General features: G+C 39.1%; 2 protein-coding genes across 3 annotated transcripts in view; one reads left to right on the top strand and one right to left on the bottom strand.

Annotated features, from left to right (window-relative positions):
• Nucleotides 1–422: 422 nt before the first annotated feature.
• tdrd3 (tudor domain containing 3) lies at nt 423–15,185 on the bottom strand. 2 transcript variants are annotated; one of them, XM_084351055.1, is made up of 14 exons: nt 14,988–15,185; nt 14,125–14,209; nt 11,712–11,777; nt 10,819–10,979; nt 9,561–9,702; nt 9,309–9,380; nt 6,427–6,576; nt 5,825–5,977; nt 5,070–5,247; nt 4,193–4,318; nt 3,099–4,054; nt 2,485–2,610; nt 1,120–1,253; nt 423–672 (listed from the first exon to the last, which is right to left on the bottom strand). In XM_084351055.1, exons 1-13 carry the CDS (start codon nt 15,023–15,025, stop codon nt 1,137–1,139), a joined length of 2,370 nt encoding a protein of 789 aa, XP_084207181.1. In that variant the 5' UTR covers nt 15,026–15,185; the 3' UTR covers nt 423–672; nt 1,120–1,136. The 2 variants fall into 2 exon arrangements, with proteins under 2 accessions (XP_084207181.1, XP_084207182.1); XM_084351056.1 differs by lacking the exon at nt 423–672 and having other exon boundaries at nt 1,149–1,287.
• Nucleotides 11,067–18,936, top strand: part of LOC311256164 (protein diaphanous homolog 3-like) — a 173,211-nt gene continuing 165,341 nt past the window's right edge. The window contains exon 1 of the mRNA XM_084351013.1: nt 11,067–11,084. Within this exon, the coding sequence (XP_084207139.1) occupies nt 11,082–11,084 (3 nt within the window). The 5' untranslated portion in view covers nt 11,067–11,081. The remainder of the gene's footprint in view (nt 11,085–18,936) is intronic.

Genomic DNA, 18,936 nt, shown 5'->3' on the forward strand with positions numbered 1-18,936 from the left:
GTTGGTGGGAGTGAAATTGGAGTCAAGGTGGACATTATTTCTTGAGGTTTAAAACTTGTCTCTCGCACAGCACAGGTCCATAAACAGCCAGCTCAGTGGTGTGTGTGCAGTGCGTGAAGAGCTAGGTACAGTCCCTTTTGTAATGTGCAAAATGATATCTCTGCAATGTAACCGTCTCTATTACAGGGGGAAGAGATTGTCTTACCCTTTGGATTTGCTTCACAGAGCACGACAAACGAGCTCGAGCCTCTTGCTATGGACTCATAATGTCTATGTCTATTCACAAGAGGAGAAATGTCAGGCTCGAAAACAAGAATTCGCAACTTTGGCAACTAAATGGAGAGCTTTCTCTCTCTACTATAGATTTATTTATGCATAATTTAAATGTGGTTATTAAAAATAAAACACATTAAAACAACAGATCCACTACATTATAATTGTTTATTTTAATGCATCCATTTAACAAATCTTCACAACATATACAGTAGATATGTCCTTAACAAAGTCAACAGGTGCTCATGTCAGTTTTTCTTTTATTTTTGCATTGTGTCCAAGCCCTTTGAAAAGTTCTGTATGTCTTGACGATGTGGACACTTAAAAATTGAGGAAGCACTCTGGATTGTTGCAGAAAGTCACATCATCTCTGCCGTGGAAGGAGGGGGGACAAGCGCACTGATGGATGGAGAAAAAGAAAATGATTAACAAATTTATAAAAATGAGCATGTTTGAATTTGGATGGTAGTTGAGCATTTTATAAGATCACAACTGCACAATGCATTGTGCCATCAGGAGGACTGAAAGTTGACATTATTATATAAAAACAAATTCTACACAAAAATAAGAGCATGAGAGTTTGTTTTAGCTGTGCCTGGCAACAGTTTCTATTACTATACGTAGTTAATAATTCATGAGACAAGGTTACTGAAATGCTAACAAATTACTCCTGTGCCATCTATACTTCACGTCTATTATAATGTATAATTCAAGACTACCCCACAGTGAAACGAGGCATGTTAGGAATAAAATATTCCTTTTTTTTTTTTTTTTTTTTTAAAGGACTTGTTCAAACAATGTTTTAATTATTAATGGAAAAAAAAAAACCTAATTCACATTATTTACCTCTAAAAGCAGACACATCAATCTCGTGCCCTGGGTGGCTGGTAATACTGCTGTGTAGGTCTTGTGCGTCTAGGCTGTCCATCTCCCCCACGGCGAAACTCTAATGAACTGTCATAATAACCATCATCTTCCTCCTGCCAATGCACATTTGACATGGTTGTGATGTTACTGTGGGAAATCAGATTATATGTCACATTCACATTTCATCACCTTCATCAACCCACTTGAATACAGTTCAGTAGATTCCACTAACTATAGAATTAAAAGTCCAGTGTGTAGGCTTTAGGGGGATCTAGGGGGATCTGTGTTTTTGTTACATTAGAATGAGCTTTTTATATCTACGGAGGTGGTGCGTAATCCTCCACAGAATCCACCATGTTGCACCAGCATGTTTGTACAGGAGCCCAGAACTGACAAACTAAACACTAGCTCTAGAGAGAGTCTTTTGTGTATTTTTGGGTTTTAAGCAGTGTTGGGTAAGGTTACTTTTATAAGTAACTCATTACATTACAAGATTACTGCCATTAAAAAGTAACTTGTTGCATTACTGCGTTATCTACTGAGTAAAGTAACGCGTAAGGGTACTTTAGAGTTACCAAAAATTACGGTCAAGCCCCTTTGCGACTCGTTTTGATGTTGGTTATGTTGTCCAGATGGCGTGTAGCCAACAGTACATGTACCTTTGAATGTTTTAACTCTACCGTCATTTTATAGCCTTCTATACAGCCCACAATTGGTAACTCTGCAGCCTAATAATAGGAATGACAGATGCAATATAACATTTACAGCTCTTTATTTTGCTAACAATCTGACAGCGAACTGGGCAGAGGCATTAGGCACAGCTGTTTCAATGAAAATAATACAACACAGGCGTTAACACAGGAGTTAATGCTATCCTCTCTGCCATTTCACTACGGTGAATTAGCTAGCTACGCATGCGCATTGACACAACTGTAGGTTTACGTTCTGCTGGCACGCAGCTAGAAACAATGCAAATGCTTTAGGGATTTTTTAAATCTATTTAAAGGAAAGGAAAAGACAGCAATCTTTTCCAGTAATGGATTACTTTAATGAAAACGGATAATAACAGATTACTAGGATTTGCAGAACTAACACGTTGCGCTACTCGTTACAACAAAAAAGTCATCTGAGCAAACGGACTACCTTTTAACAAGTTATTCCCAACACTGGTTTTAAGCGACCACCATAGGGGTGTTGAGACGAGGGGTATTCAGTTGGTTGCAATTTGCAACCTCACCGCTATATGCCACTAAATCCTACACTCTGGACCTTTTACTAACACATTGTTATCTTAATGATGATGCAGTATAAATTATGTTATTGATATGTTTTATTGCTCCTTACCATCACATCGCCTGGAACAGGCTTGATGTTATGCAGCAGGACCTCTTCACAGTTGCCATAATCACTGAATACAACCACAGCCGTGGTGCCTGATGGATGCACAGCATCTATTCTGGCATGGTAGAACTGCACACACACACGCACGCACACACACAGACACACAGAGAAACAAAAAGAAATCTAATTATTTTAAATCAAATATTCCCAGGTCAAACCAAAGACACATTTTTTATCAATTAATTACAACACGACAAACAAATCTAACATGCTGTCGACACTAAGTCAGAGAAAATTAGTCACTAATTATTCTTTGATGTCATTTAGCATGTTAGGTGTCAAACAGTGTCAGACAGAAAAAAAAAGTGACATTTCTATTATCCTGCATTGTCTGCAATTAGTCACTCTTGCATTTATTTTACAGTTTTTATAAATTTAGTTGTCCAGTTTGTAGTTGACAATTTACATGTCACATTATGAGCTAATTTGTGTATGTATGTAATCTGTTTTTATTTCACTATACTTTCTCTTACTTGACATACAGTAAGTTGAATGCAAACACATTTATAAACATTATTGTCCGCTATTGCTATGTTATCAAACCAACGTAGACATACCTTGCTGTCCTCCCAGTACAGTGCCAGGCACCGGTCTCCAGGTTTCCAAGCTTGCTCCACATTATGACTTTTCTCTGGCCCTCGAGGACCTTGACCTTTGCCTTGTCCTGACTTTTTTTTAGATCCTGGGTTATTAGGAGCGTTTTTCTTGGAGGCCTGCTGCTCTCTGTTGGGGGGAAACGATGAGTTTGCTGGCTTGATTGGCCCAGTTCTTTTATGCTCCAGATCTCCATTTTGGAAAGTAGAAGGATCCCCCGTCATGATTCGACAATCCCGTGGTAACCCCGCTTCTTGAGACGTCCCTGAGCTTCCCCCCCTCGAGTTAAAGTTTGGTGGCCCACCATCCCTTTGTCGGTCAAAGTGGTTTGAGTTTGGCCGGTCAGTCTTCCCCATTCTCCTGCTGTTGTTGTGCTCTTCAATTCTGTCTTGACGTTTATTATTTCCTCTTCCATCCAGCTCCTCGCCTGCAGAATTGGTCAGTTTAGTAGTGGCTGGAGTGTCTTTCACCCCTCTTCTATTAGACAGTCCAGCCATGTTTCCACCACCATCTCCATTTCTGTATCGTTGGTGTTGAGATCCACTAAACTCCATCTGCTGCTGAGGTTCTTTGGAACGTGTAAAAGTAGTCGGGAAGGATGAAGGAAAAATCTGCTCATCTCGCGTCTCTCTCCTGTCGTTCTGCGATCTGTCCGATGTGCCCCGTGACCATCTCTCCTGGCCCTTCCACTGCTGGGCCTGAGCTGATGCTTGGGAGGTTGTACAGTTAGAGAGAGGCTCCTGGCCTGGTTTGGGAAAATCAGTGTCCCTGTGAAAGCGAGGTGGTCTGTCATTCCTTTGTTGCCTGTGCTCATTATACGAGGAGAACTTGGTCTGAGATGTCTCTTTGGAGTAGTAGTCTGAGTTTGAGAAATTTGATTTACTCTCATGGTATCTCTGAGGTGCCTGGCTCTTTTGCTCTGAGAAAACAAACCACACCCATATTTAGAATCATGAAATGTGTTCTTTCCTAAAAAGAAACCAAGCTTAAAGATGAAGCATGACAGTTATTGACCCGAGAGAGGGACCAAGGCATTTGAGTATGAAAGTTCACCCACCATCAATGGAGAAAACTCCCATCTTGGATTCCAGAAAGTCAAACAGAGTGCTTGGTCCAGATGGCCGTCCCCCTGCTCCCTCCTCCTCATCTTCATTTCTAGACCGGCCTCTTCCCCTTCCTCTGGCTGAAAGGAATCCAGAAATAAGATTATACAGACCCAACTAAGAACAGTTTGATCAAAGAACCTGGGTGTTTGATTGCGTACACCTTCTAGCCCTGGGTGTCTGAAGTAGGTGTGACAATGTTTTGTTTGTTTTGGTATGTGCATTCATGTGTGTTTGTGTTCACTTTAAACCTGAGCCCAACCCAATCAGGTCTTTTACTTTTGCTCAATGTGAGCAGTATTAAAGGAACACATATACTTTTAGATTACATTAATTTGAAGTAATGGTCTGTAGCTCGCTCAGACGATCCTTGTGTGCAGCAACAACAAAAGCTTTAAAATCAGGCACTGCTCACAGTGGCTGTACCACATGATGAGAAAAAAACTTTCACAAAAAAAAAAAAGTAGGCAGTCCATGGTGATATAACAAGTTTAAAGTTGTTGCGAGTTGATTTTCAACACTGAAACAAATACGAAACAATGACTGCAGCTAAAGTAGAACATCCATCTGCAGCCTTACGGTGTGCCTGGGAAAATAGTCGGCAGTAAAGTGTGTATGCAATTTGTGGTAAATGGACTAAAACAAGCAAAACCACCACTGTGGACCTTTAACTAGGCTGTAGGTGATTTTCAATGCATTTAAAAAAGGACCTCCACATCACTACCCCCTATTTCACTCTTGCTCTGTCGGAACACCAAGTATTTCAGGCTATGGGACGTTTTCTCAAACCAAAGCGGGGCAGTGTGTGTGTGTGTGTGTGTGTGTGTGTACCTCTGGGTGGGGGCTTGGTTGATTCAGCAACTGGAGGGCTAGGTCTGCTACCAGAAGATCCTGTCAGTAGACTGTTTAGTGCCACTTCAAGGTTGTTGTTATTGTCCATTAGAGCCTGCCGAGCAGCCTCCCTGTTAAAGCCCATCTCCATGATGTCTCTAAGAGCACGTTCATCCACCTTCAAACAAGACATAATGACAGAAAGAACACAGACCAAAAATTGTATAAAATGTGCAAGAAGAGGAGGAAAAGACATGTGGATGGAGAATAGTTTGGTAACATTAGACATGGATGTAAGGTTCGTTGTGATGAAGAAAGATGAAGTCGATGGACACTGGAGAAAGAAGAAGGTCCACAAAGAACCTCCCCTCCCTTTAACTGGGTCAGACATGGGTATCACTTTGAGATTTCTTGCAGCCAGCCAAACAAAATAATATCACGTTCCATTCGATTGTAGTGTTCAGCCCAAAGCTGGCTGAGTTCTGCCAAGACACTGGCGAGTCACACCACACAGCTAGACAAATGGACCGCAACTTGATTGGTAAAACCTGATCAAGCCTCTGACTCATTTAGATTTCCTCATATTATAGTCAATGCCTCATCAAGTCTATGAGCCGTGAAATAAGGAACAACTACCAACCTTTAAGTTGCTTTGTTACAAAATCATCACTTCAGCACAGGTGGCTTTCATAACTATCTTATATTTAACTGACTTAAAAAAGTTCAACAGGTTTGGACCAAGTTTGTCTTCTCACCAGCTCTCTATAGTTTCCATCTTGTCTGCTGTCAGTTCTTTCGACCCTGTCTTCCCGTCTCCTCTGCTGGTATGAGTCTCGGCTCCGGGAGGAGGTAGCAGCGCTGGATAAATTGCTGCCTGCATTTCCTCCACCTCCAAATGTACGGGGACCCTAACAAGTGAAAGAACATAAAGATCAATACAGCTGCAGGGCTAGACTAAACAAAAAAGAAACAGAAGTTTGTAGCTGACAATGTAATTATGATTTTTAATTTGAAGGGTTACTCGAATGTCAGGGGCGATCAAGGTTAAGATGAATGTCAATAAGGTGCATGTACTTTTAAATGGAGGCCAAATGAAATAGTTTGAGGAAATGCAATCGATAATGGATACAATTTGTTTACGAGACGATGTTTACACGGTCCTGAAAATCAAATTATAGGTTAACCAGAATATTGCTAGATATGCACTATCATACACTATATTTTGTGAGACAAACCAAACAAATACGAGTTAGAAAATGTTGCAGTAGCTCTGTAAAATTATTAAGTACCCCTTAGTTACCACAACCATCTATTAAATACCATTTAACACACATACCCATGATAGGGGTTTACATACCTCTTTGGTCTTGGCCACCTCAGCAATAGCTGCTGTCCGCTGCTTTTCAAACTCGGCATTCTCCTCAGTACTTTTGAACACGTTGAGAGTCTGGAGCGTCTTCCTCTGGTCGAGTTCTCTGCTGTCTACTTCATCCTTCCTTGCACATTTCTGCAGGGAGCAAATAGAGTAAGAACATGTTCTCCAGGAAACTTGTCAATCATGTATAGGTCCTCAAGAAGAAGAATCAATGAGCTTGTCAGTTTTCACATTTTGTGGAATTACATGAGAACTACATAGTTATGTTTTAAAAAACTATATAACTAAAGCAGTGACTAAAGCAGGAAGGAATAAGATGAAAACTGAGGACTTCCTGCAGCTGTTTCACGACTGTAGTAAGTAATGACTCAGTCAGAGAAGTCATCATTTGACTGGAGCAAAACATAATAAGTAACATAGTAACATAGTAAGCCTGATTATGAAGCAAGAGGTTACTTTTCTGAAGAGAAGGAAATTGAGCAGCCAATTGTTAAACAGCTAGAGCAATAAAGGGTGAAATAGGAGTAAAATGCAAAAGTGGAAAACTTAATGACTTTATTAGCATTTATAATGTATAAAGTGTTATGAGGTTAGTTCACCCAAATTACAAATAAAATACATTAGGGCCTATTTTTGTGGGCCAAGTCCAACAAAACCATGCCTGTTTCTGATGATTTTGTCAAGAAGAGCAAAAAAAAAACAGCAATAACAGAATAATGCTTCAAACGTAGATAAATTAAATCAATTAAACACTCCCCAGCCAGTAAGTGCGTTGAGATTGGCATTAAAAAATAACAGCTTAATGTGGATAAAGAAGGAGCGCCGATAAATCACTTCTGTTTATAAATTAATATGATTGATTCCGACAGTATCCGTTGTTCGCAGCTGCTTTAGACAGTATGAAGAGCTTGTCTTTCAATTAAAGTCCCTGCAGCCATCTGAAGGCAGAGCTGAGTGTCATGACTGTCCACTGTATTTAGCTACATTAAATACATAACAATACATCAGACGGGTCTGTTATGACTTGGTATTCTGATGTATATGCCAGAGAGACCAGATTACCTGAAATCATAATCAAATATTTTTTTCAATTATTTGTTTCAGTCTTGATTGTACTACTGAAGTGTTAAAAAAAGACACTACTGTAGCTGTCTTTGGCTGCAGATTTTGGGTGCTTTGTGTTCACATCATGCCGATCCGCCCCATCGGACAATGGTATGATTTCCTGAAGAACTTGTTACTTTATTCGTGGAGCTGTTGTCGTCATGCGTCACCGTGGCCAGCACTCTTGTCTAAGAATATAAAGACTATAGATATAGACCATGTGAATGGCCGTGAGTGTATTTATCAATCACTGCTGATCTATATTCACCTTCACCCAGCCATTTTACACTATGTGCTGCTGCACCTATATGAACAAAAATAGCAGGTGGCTATTGCTTTGCACTCTTTGTTGCGACGGCATGATTATAATAGGGGCCATTATTGTTATTACTCCTAGAGGCACCAACTTATGCACATAGCTTGGGTTTCATTTGCCCAGGTTTTTAGATCTCCACCAGTAAGATTTCTGTGGCCATTCCAATTCATCGGGGGAGAATGGAATTAAATTTGTGGTACAATAAAACACAGCAATGTCTCTTTCTAATGAAAATGCCCGTTACTCTAGATTATTCACACATACACCTCGTTGTCGGCAGTAGACTACTTTAAAATTGATTCTAAAAGGGAAAGGAAGATAAAACCAGACAAATCTGTATGCCTCAATATCATTTAAGTTAAGTGTTAATTGATGAAAATATGACTAAAATTGACTCGACGGCTACTGGGCCAAAGGAAGGCAAAAAAAAATCTGATGATAGGTGAACACTCTTTCAGGGGAATAACTGCTGTGAAGCATAGTGGTAGCAACTTTATACTGTGGGAATCTTTCTGAGTAGCACTGACTGGGAGAAGTGGAACCGACTGGCTGACTGAACATAGAACCAAGGAAAATGCGGGCAAGGATTTGAAGAGAATCTGTTTCAGAGTGCCAATTACTTTGGAACAGGATCACAACCCGCAGCAAGAACTTCACAAAGCTTGAGCAAATCTGGAATGAAGTGTGGGTGAAAATCCCAAAATCAAAGTGTCAAGCTGATACGGATGTACCCCTCTCTGAAGCTGTGATCCCTGTCAAGGGAGTATTGACTCACGCTCAGTAGTTTAAAAATGAGATATGGCTGTGTTTATCCTTCTTTAAATAGCGGTGCAAAAAAAATAAATCCAGAAAAATTGAAGACAGTTCAATACTTTCTGAAGGCACTGGGTATTAAGCATCATTATTCTTTTCAAATCTAATACTGTGTATAGATTCTAATTGTTTAACAATGTGAGAGTATATATAAATAATTGTTTTTTTTTCTTTTTTCTTTTAAAATGGTGCACTTTAGAGCCCTGCTTATCGTTATCTAACACTTAATCTTTTCTCACCTTTCTACCAGTTACCACAGAATTTTATTTGAATACAAATGCAACACTTAATTTTTGAGGGGAGGAGAATACTGTCATTGCATTGTTTGCAATATGTGTGGTAGGACAACAAGCACAATTAAAATTCAGTCATACATTTTAAAGATTCATGAAGACCCTTACGATTCATTTAAAAAGATCACAGGGAACATTACTAAGAAAAAGGACATCAGGGTCCACTCCTGGAGCCAGGCCTGGTCCCTGACGTCTCATTTTCATACAGTTGCATTATTTTTGTTAGTTTGCTGTTTTGTATTCCTATTTCTAGTTTGTTTTCTTCATGTGTTTGTTTCAGAACACACTTTGTAGCTTTATTTTGAAAAGTGCGCTATTGTTATTGTTATTATTCTTACCTGACCAAAGGGCACAAAGGGGGGAGGTCCACCTTCTGCTCCAATGTTACTCCTGCTGTGTTTGGCCAGACTCTGCAGGTTTGAATGGTAAAGGGAGATCATTCTTAAAAACCAGGCAAAAACACAATCATAGCAAGAGTAATGACAGGCTGGGGTTGGCCTTTAATGCAGATTTAAAATGATCACCAACATATGAGTTCCATATTTTCTTAGCAAAAGAAGCTGAACCATCGTTACAAAAGCAGCCCTCACCCTTTGTAGTTCCCATTTCTCCACCATGTGATCAACCTCTCCTCCAAGGACAGAGATTTTTGAGTCATCGAGCAGCAAAAGACCATTTTTAACCTGGACCGTACCAAGCAGCTTTACCTTTGTTCCAGGGGGGGTATTAAGACTGAGAAAAAGGACAAAACAATACAAAAGTATTTATGAGAAGATGCTTCATATATAAAAAGTTTAACCAACTGTTAAATTTTAAACACATTCAAGGGTTTAAGATATTATAACTGCATATCCCAAGCCACACAACCTATTGCCTTACCCATACCACTTTATAAATGACATGGAGCAGTGCCAGGGGATGGGTGGCGAGGCTAGGAGAGACTATTAATAATCCCAGCTGCTCACCCATCCTCATGGTAAATTAAAAGCCCCTCTATCTCATCAGACCTGATAAGGCCTCTGCCTCTCTCATTAAGAAAGCACAGGGACTTAGAGGGATTTCCAGCTACTGATGCCTGATGCCAAAGCAACAATTAGGGATTTCACTCCAAACCTCTGGGATAGATGCTGTTCTCATGATAGTGGCCGATGCACAAGTGAGGCACACTATCCTCGATTCAATCACATACAAAAAAATCCTACAAACACACTATTCACCCTCTGAACAATGCTGCTACTTAACACTTAATTGTCGTCCCTCTATATTGCTGTCTTACTCGCTGAACAGTTGTGTAATCCTTTTCATCCTTCTTTGCCACTCACTTATGTCCTCACGCACACTAAAGCGGACACTTTCATAAGAAACACTAACCACCGCTGTTGGCAGCCAGGGCATGCGTGCCGCTCATAAAGAGGGGATTTGTTCTGTTCTCTCCTCTCTTCCCATCAGGAAGTCAAGGCCCACATTCTGGCCACTCCACCTGTACAGACTGGCTAGTCACCATGGCAGCAGTCACCAAGGCCACCGTTGCTGGGATGGAGATGTAATTAAGGCTGGGAATTGCTCGATAGCTGCCACCACGTGGAAATTGCAGATAAAGGGGAAAATTGAGGCATTTGGTGGGGTGAGAGTGTTGACAAGGAGTTGAAGGAGAAGGTTGTGTGCAGAATCTCACACATTTGCTTTGAATATATGACGAACTGAGGTGATGACCTTTTGCTTTGCATCTATTTAGCAACTGGAAATACATTGTTTACAATTATATATTTTTAAACCATAACAATGTTTTTTCTTACAGGTATTACACAGTGATATTACCTTCTCGCAACAAAACGATTATATAGGTACCTGATCTTAGACAGGTGTTTAAACTCCAATCCAACACAGCTGGTATGCCCATCTGTCATCTGTAGCCGCAGCATTCGCGGTGCACCCTGGGACTCCTCGTGGTCTTTAGGAGCCGAGACATTCCTCACCTTCTGCACCTGGAGAACACATGGACCCTCCAACTGGCCACGTGCAGGAGACGACAAAAGAATTAAAGCCTAATAGGCAAATCGGCAGCATGCCAGGGAGGATTGGGACAGCGAAGTGCAAGCAAATATTTATCAATGGTTGGTCCGAATTACTTCTATGGCATAATATAAAAGAACTCTTTTCATTTAGTGTGCCGGTGTCAGCACAGATTATCTTTCTCCTTTATTGCCTCAGATTGAGTATAATTTTATTCAAAACCATTTATCAGATCTACCCTCTCATATAATGTTTTATATTTCTGTGAAGCAAAAGGTCTAAAAATCTACAAATCTCTACAATATTACAGTCTATATGTAGTGTAATACATATTAGAAAATAGCATTCAGTCTATTACACACATACACAAGGTGCATGCAGGGTGTATGTATAGGATGACATGAGTGTGCATCTTGTTCTTAGCATGAAGAGAGCACAGGTTAAGCTTACACAGAATTACATGTTTTAATCCTCTGACACTATTTGGAACATCAAATTTTCTCTCCAGTTGCTCAACTCCAGTTTAACAGCTGAAGAAGTGTTTCTCTGATCCTTGTTTGTCAGTGTGCTAGGGCCATCTAGTGTCACCAATGAGAACTGCATTTCAGCTGAAAACGTCAGCCTTCACTGACTTTCAATGTTAAAACAGACTGACCGAGGTACATCATTTCCCACGTCTCATACATACAGCATTGACATGGACGTATAAGTATTTTAGCACAACTCACCTTCTCTGTTCTTCCACTATTGATATCAGCTGGTAGGAATTTTCTCCCAATTGGCCTAAGATCATTCTGCAAAGGAGATATTGCTTAATTAAAAATAAATGAATAAATAAATCATGTGCGAGTGACAATGAGATTATGCCTCAAATACACTCCAAAAAGGTGCTTGCTAACACTGTGCTGTGAAAAAATAGAAATAATCAGCAATATCATTCAGTATCTCTCAATAAATGTCTCTTAAATTATGATACAATTATTTCAAAATGCTGCATCGAAACTTGTAACAGATCTGAGGAAATGAGATCACTGTTTTCTCAGCAAAGCAGCCATTCAAGCCTTCACTGATTGTTTCTAAGGCCCTACAAGCTTAAAGCCAAAGTGACTACATGTTGGTTCAGCCAGGTATGCACTAATAAGTCGCTGTGCGGTCTGAGATCTTTTGGCAGCACTCCAGGCCAGAACGCAAAGGTCAAAGCTTCTGCAGTAAAAGCACCGATTGTATGTTCTGGAATTGTCTGCTACTGTGGGTCAGGTAAACAGCATCACAGTCTTATTTAAAATCCTGATTCAACTCTTGATTTTGAGCAGGAGCTTCGGGAAAGCATATTAACTGAACTCCATATGTGGTGCAGTGCTGAAGTCTTTTTATCTTGTACTTGAGTTGAGTTATTCATACAGTGCCACTATACTACTTAGACCAATGTCCATGAGTTGGTGCAGGTTATGCTGCAGCTCATGGGGTTTTTTTAGCCTGCAAAGCGAAGGCTTGTTCAGATCCGATGCTCCTGTGTGCGCTGTTAAAGTTACTGCATTATGCTGTTTATAAACTCACTCAACTTACTTCTTGTATCCATTTCAAACCAACAGCCCTCTAGCGTTTTAGCGGACAGAAAACCTTCATTTCTTAACAAGGCTTGTACTGTGAAACATTTGCAGGAATGTGTTTTTGAAAAAACACTGACAAGATTCACGTACATGGACTACTTTAACTGTCACCTCTGTCAGCTTTTCTCAAGTTTCACTCTACTGAAGTGTAATCATGTTTATTATTTTGATGTTTAACTTCAGAATAAGAAAAGTTACAATGTGTCACAACAACATGATGGACTATAGTGCTGCTGTCGTTCATGGGCTGAGTCACGTGTGACAACTATTGGTGGAATTTGGTCTTACTGGTTAAGTCAGGTATTAAGCCTCATATCAAACCGGTTTCAAAGATTTGAAATCTGCCCAACCCTAACTTGTCCCATTGAGACAGACTTCCATCTGACCTGGTTTAGGTCAGGCCCAGCTACAACCACTAATCTATTATGTAAGGGTGCTCCAATCGGGATTTTTGGGGCCGATCACCAATTGCTGGAAGCAGTACTGGCCAATCCGATCACAGATCAAGAGTACATATCTTAACATGGTATCTATAGTTGTTAGTTGTTAGTTATTAGTGGCACAATAAACACTTTTCAAATGTTGTGGAAATAAATAATTATATGTATTTTGATTTGAAGAATAGGTTTAAACAAAATAAAAAGTTATCTGTGGACAGAAAAGAAATCAGAATTAAGAAACAATAATAGGACACAGAATTTAGTAACACAGAATTACTAAAGATTTGCTGTTAGTCTTGATCCCTGCAGAGACAACCGACCAAACTATTTAGAGCCAATATCAGCAGATAAAGATCGTTGGCCAATGGCCGATGAATTGAAGCACCCTTACCAATACTGGGCAAGATGATATCAAGGTAAAATTACTGGTGGCTTTGAGGAGTGTGATAACAGTCTGTCAGTAGCCAAAAACAAGCACTTCTAGCGGACATACAGCACAGTTGCCCTCGAGGGGATTACGTTAATTACGTGAAAGCTATTGCAACCTGTGTCACAGCTGCTGGCGTTTTACTAGACCAATTCTAAAACTTTTTGTACCTCTTTGTCATTTAGCCACAAGAATATACGAGTATGTTTATTTATGTTCATAGACATATTAATGCTACACCATCACAGCTCATCTCTGAAGAATTAATACACCTTTGCCCTTTTGTTAATTTCTGATAACAGGTTAGCAGGTAAGTAAAGTGCTGTTTTTTCAGACACAAAAAGGTAAACAGTTTGATGGGAATGTTTTAAATAATCTGAAGATCTGAGGCTGGGTCTGCCAATAGTGGGTCATACAATGACACAAATTAGCATTAGCCTCCATAATATTGTTCTCATTATGGCTGGGCAATATATCCATATTACATCAGTATTGTGTTATGACACTACATATCGTCTTAGATAGATCACAGTAAAGTGATTACTGATGATTATTTATCAAAAAACGTGAATCACATTAGAGTGGAATACAATATCTGCATACTGCTGGGTAGACTGCTGTTACACTGGAAGGTGTGTGCAAAACTTGTAAGATTTGAACTTACGTCAAGTGCAATACGGATAATGTCACTGTGTGTTATTTTCTCAGCAGATCCTTTAAGTTCTGCTATGCCTTCATCACTTAGGTACCTGGAAGACAACAGTAAAGGGGAGCGATGGAGAGGAAAGATGAAAAAGTTAGCAGAGGTTCTAAGTAGTACGTGAGCATATCCTGCAATAAAGAAGCACCTACATACTGCACGTTAATCTCAATAAATCTGCTAATACTACAAAAATAATTCAGATTATGGCCTCAGCTTCTTTGGTCAGAGTACATCATGTGCAAAGAAAAACTAATATCAGATGTATAAAAAGTCATCTGTATAATATCACAATACTAACTACGTTGCAACACTGCTGTAGGCGCCATCCCATTGAGAAAAACACAAAACTGGATTAATGTTCATATTTGGATGTTTTCAAGACGAAGGTGGGCTACAGTCAGTGAAGTTCTCTAGTTAGCTAGATATAGTGCGTGCTGCTGGGAAGTTATGACTTTCAAACGCACTTTTTAAATTCAACTTAAGTCGGTGCTCTGTAACCGTCCCTGCATGCACCTATGGGTAAACTGTAGCGTCAGTAGTTTGAGTTATGTTAATAACATGCTAAGTCTGTATTAGCTAGCTAACGTTGTTTATCTCGCTAGCTCTTAGTTAACTTTGCCTTAGTTTCGCTTCAGACGAGCTAATAACATTGCCACAACCTGCACAACCTACAGGGGTTGCGAGTAATTTGGCAAATTTCGTGCTCTCGCAAAACCCCCATGTAGCTAAAGATATAGCTAATGATTAGTGTTGTTAGCTAACAGCAATCTGGCACCTCAGTGAGTTAGCTGTAGCTCACTGACGTTAGCTACCATGCTACCTACCAGCCCTCTTTGGCCAGGGAATCTGTCAGATCGGTCATTTTCGTCCAAACTGTAGATGTGTACACAGCGACGCCAATACGTTTAAAGTGAGCACACTTGAATAACGACTATCTAATTCTGTAAAACATATTCTCCTCCCAACAATAATAAAGCTCGCTAATGTGAGTATTGAACGACCCTACGTAACATACGTCACCGAACAAGACGCGCTCAACAAGTATGGAGCGCCGAGAGGGTCAAAATACATTTTCGGATTTCGGTTTCAGTATGGATAGTTTAATTGTGTCTGACATCCAGTGGTAAAGGGCAACCTTTGTTTTTACTTCATGCATTTTTGAACTCGTTGTGAAAATGATGATATAGTCCACTGTAATCATATTATGAGGCCAATTACCAATTTCCTCTTGGTGTGCACCCCTTGTTTGGCCAACCACATAGCCATACTAAATCTGGCAACACGACACAATTATGTGGACCTCAAAAGAGATTTCAATACTTACCTTTTGGGGAGCATAGCAATGTTTGCATGTGTTTCATATATCTCCTGATTCTAATTGGACTCCCAAGCTAAAACTTCCTGTAATGAAAACTTAAAACATGCTTAACAAATGGTTCATACATTGCTTTTTATTGCGCCTACGCCCCCTTGCCATAGGGTTAGTGTGTTTAATGACATACAGTAAACCAAAGGTGATTTAAATAGTTTTACTAATGTTTTATGGTGGTTCTGGTGATTAAAAAAATGTGTTTCTAACAATGATAACCATTTTGCTTTCTTTTTATTTTTGGAAAGCAAAAAGGTTTTTTTTTTTTGAAGGACAAAAGACATTTGTGGAAGCATACCTGGCATGGTGTGGTTATTAGTGAAACAAAACCCCAAGCGATACAATTTTAAATGAAACCACAAGATGGTAGTAGATGCACACTGAAATGCTGAAACGGCGCCTACTCTCCTGATGCAAATTTCAAAGAGATTTAGAGCCCTTTTTATTTAGAAGTCCCGGCAATAGAAATGGAGCTCCATTGTAAGGATAACATGTCCCTCATTGAGGTATCATCTGACCTTAGCTAAAGATAATGTCGAAATGTGTACTCTCAAATGATTAATAATTGTTCTGTACAAAACAGACTGTATATTACATTGTTTCATTGCATTCATTGTATACATCCTGGAACTTTCATACTAGGTTGAATTGTGCTCATGTTAAAAACAGTCAATTTTTTTTTAGACAATGTTGTCTTGATATACTGATGACATAAAAGAAAAAATAAATAAAACTAACTTGCATGGATTTTATTAACTGTTTGTTTAAATACCAAACATGCCCTTATCAATACAAGAACATTTCAATCTGATTTATTTGGTCTTTGGGAAGGTTTTTGATTGTATATCCTTGTCGCAATTCTTTAAGCTTTCTGCCAGGGTAGATCTCTCATTGTCTGAGAGGATTAGCATGGACCAAGGCAAAAGGCTTGTGTTCGGCAAGATGAAGAGTGTTAACACAATGCTGGCAGCCATGCAGATAGCCTTTCGGGGACTCAAGGAATAAAGGTCTTTAAAGATAAGAAGATTTCAGGAGGGGTGAATTCAAAGAAAGTCAAATGTGATTTCGTAGCTTAAGGTTTCGTTCAATAGTGACATTTGACTTCAAGTTTTGCCTTGAAGAAATATACACACATATAACATTTAGAATTCCAAATCGGTTTTCAGGAATTTACATATAAGCCATGCGTGTACACACCTTCATTCGTTTATGTCAATGTCTCAGTCCATTTCATTTTTGCAGATTGTCATAGTAATGGTTTTGTATAATTACACAGAATCACTGCTCCACTTGGGAAAGATTGATGCTCTGAATATAATAGTTGAACAAATTACATGAGCTAAGAGGCAGCCATAATCTGTGACCTGTTGCCTGTTTTTGCTGGTGGCAAGGATACGTTCTTTGCAAACACTATCAATCAAACCCTCAATGAACTGTTGTAAAGGCTGTAATTGTTAGTCGGCTACACATGTCTAATTATCATCTGACTCCAGTGGTGGGGTTTAAGGAGGGATTGGCATGCTCCCAGCTGTCTGGAAGCACAAAGACAGTGGAAAGGTTAATACTACTTGTGTTTTTTTTATCCTGTTGCCATCATTAGGTTACATAAACCTTATTGTCTTCAAGAAGAAAGTTCCGCATGATGAAGCATTACTGCTGAGTAAAAACATTAACTGTAGAACAGCTCACAGCTTTGCATCCACCAAGAGCAATCATCATGTGATTCACTGTCAACATGCCACACAATTAGTATGTTCTCCTATAGTTTATGGACCTTACTAACAAGGCCACAAGTGTTTCAGTGGTTGGTTTTACATCGAGGGAACTCTCTTGTATCTCTCTGTATGACTTGGGGGAGCAAATCGTATTTTGAGAAGAGCACATGAGAAGAATATCATAAAAGTTTCTGTTTGTTGCATCACATCAGCTCAGTGCTGTTTTTATCAGACAAGGTATTTGGGATTTTACTGTAGCTTAAGGCATCCTTTTAAATTGCCAAACAAAGCTGAAAACCAAAAGCGTGAAGCACTCTCAGTGTAGTGACATGATAGGGAAAAAAAGGGCAGCATCAACTTACGTTCCACCCAAGATCCACATGAAAGCCTGCAAGAGAAGTGAAAGTCCTGTTGGCTCCAAGGAGGGCTAAGCATTTTCTACTATGCCCAGTAAATATCTGACAAGTAAGGAATACTGATGTGGACCCACAGACATGTATTTCATATTTATGACCTGTAGACAGAACTCATTCCATTTTAATCATATAAACTGTACAAAATGGTAGGCCTATTATTAGTCATATGAAATTGATTGGAAATTCAAGCTTATTTATGGTTTATCATGTAACGCATATAACACTAAAATAAAGTTTCCACAACCAAAAATCATTTAAATATTTGTTTTTAAATTGCAGAAATTAGTGACTTTAAGTATTTAAGATACATGTAGGTTTTACATGTAATTATATTACATAAGGTGACTGTAAACTTTGTAAAGGGTCACATTTAATGCAATATTTTCCTATCCATTTTAGTCAATGTAAATAAATTAATTAACTTAGTCTGATAGAATTAAATGAATGGAGACTTATACATAAACCTTATATGTTTATTCAATTATTACATCAGACATGACTCAAGTCATTTAGTCCATGTCTCAAGCAGGTCCCAAGTCATTTATTTTATGTCAAGTCAAGCTACAAGTTATCAGAACAGTGAGTCAAGTCCACATCTCTGTTACATTTAAAGTTAAGGTGAACTTCAACATAAACATAACATAGTGTTAAATAGCTAGTTATAAAATTAATGCACACTGACTCAACTTGCAAGAAAACATTGCTTTAAATGTGAGCCTTCTCATTGGACTGATGGAATAGAATTAGATGGACAATCTATGTGTAATAAAAATACTTAAAGTCACTGTTTTAGGCACTTCTCGAGTCAGATACATACTTTACAGTCTTACTGGATGTTTTGCTGTAGGCTAAACTATACAGGAGTCTCCTCAATACTTATTATACTATTATTGTACTTCAAAGTAAATGTCAAAATTTTCACTTTTTCATTTAGAACTAAACTCACTACTTACTGTTAATCACTAATAAATAAAAAAATATAGTAAATGTATGAGTCATTGTGAAACCTTTTACCCTGAAACCTGTCTAATGATGTGAGAAAAAAGGCAGAACAAAACACACTTTGAAGTAAATGTTTTTTTTTTTTGTAGCTTGCATGGTTGGTAGTTTGCACTCATTAAAATGTGCCATGTGAGTTAATTAAAACATCATTAAAGCTGTATTCTGTATAATATCTATCCAGCATGACGTGAATGACTGCAGGCAAACTGGAACCACCTCTGTGCTTAAGCCACACCGTACACGGCTGGGCTGTACCTACGGGAGACCCCGA

Source organism: Pagrus pagrus (genome assembly GCF_965226575.1).
Source record: "Pagrus pagrus genome assembly, chromosome: 1".
NCBI classification, from domain to species: domain Eukaryota; kingdom Metazoa; phylum Chordata; class Actinopteri; order Spariformes; family Sparidae; genus Pagrus; species Pagrus pagrus.

Bases quoted from the DNA above. Each gene is read 5' to 3' on its own strand.
- tdrd3 (XM_084351055.1), bottom strand. From the start codon at position 15,025: ATGACCGATCTGACAGATTCCCTGGCCAAAGAGGGCTG. The intron at 4,055-4,192 runs GTGGGTGAACTT...TTGTTTTCTCAG, and splicing joins GGGAGTTTTCTCCATTGATG to AGCAAAAGAGCCAGGCACCT. The intron at 2,611-3,098 runs GTATGTCTACGT...GTGTGTGTGCAG, and splicing joins TGTACTGGGAGGACAGCAAG to TTCTACCATGCCAGAATAGA.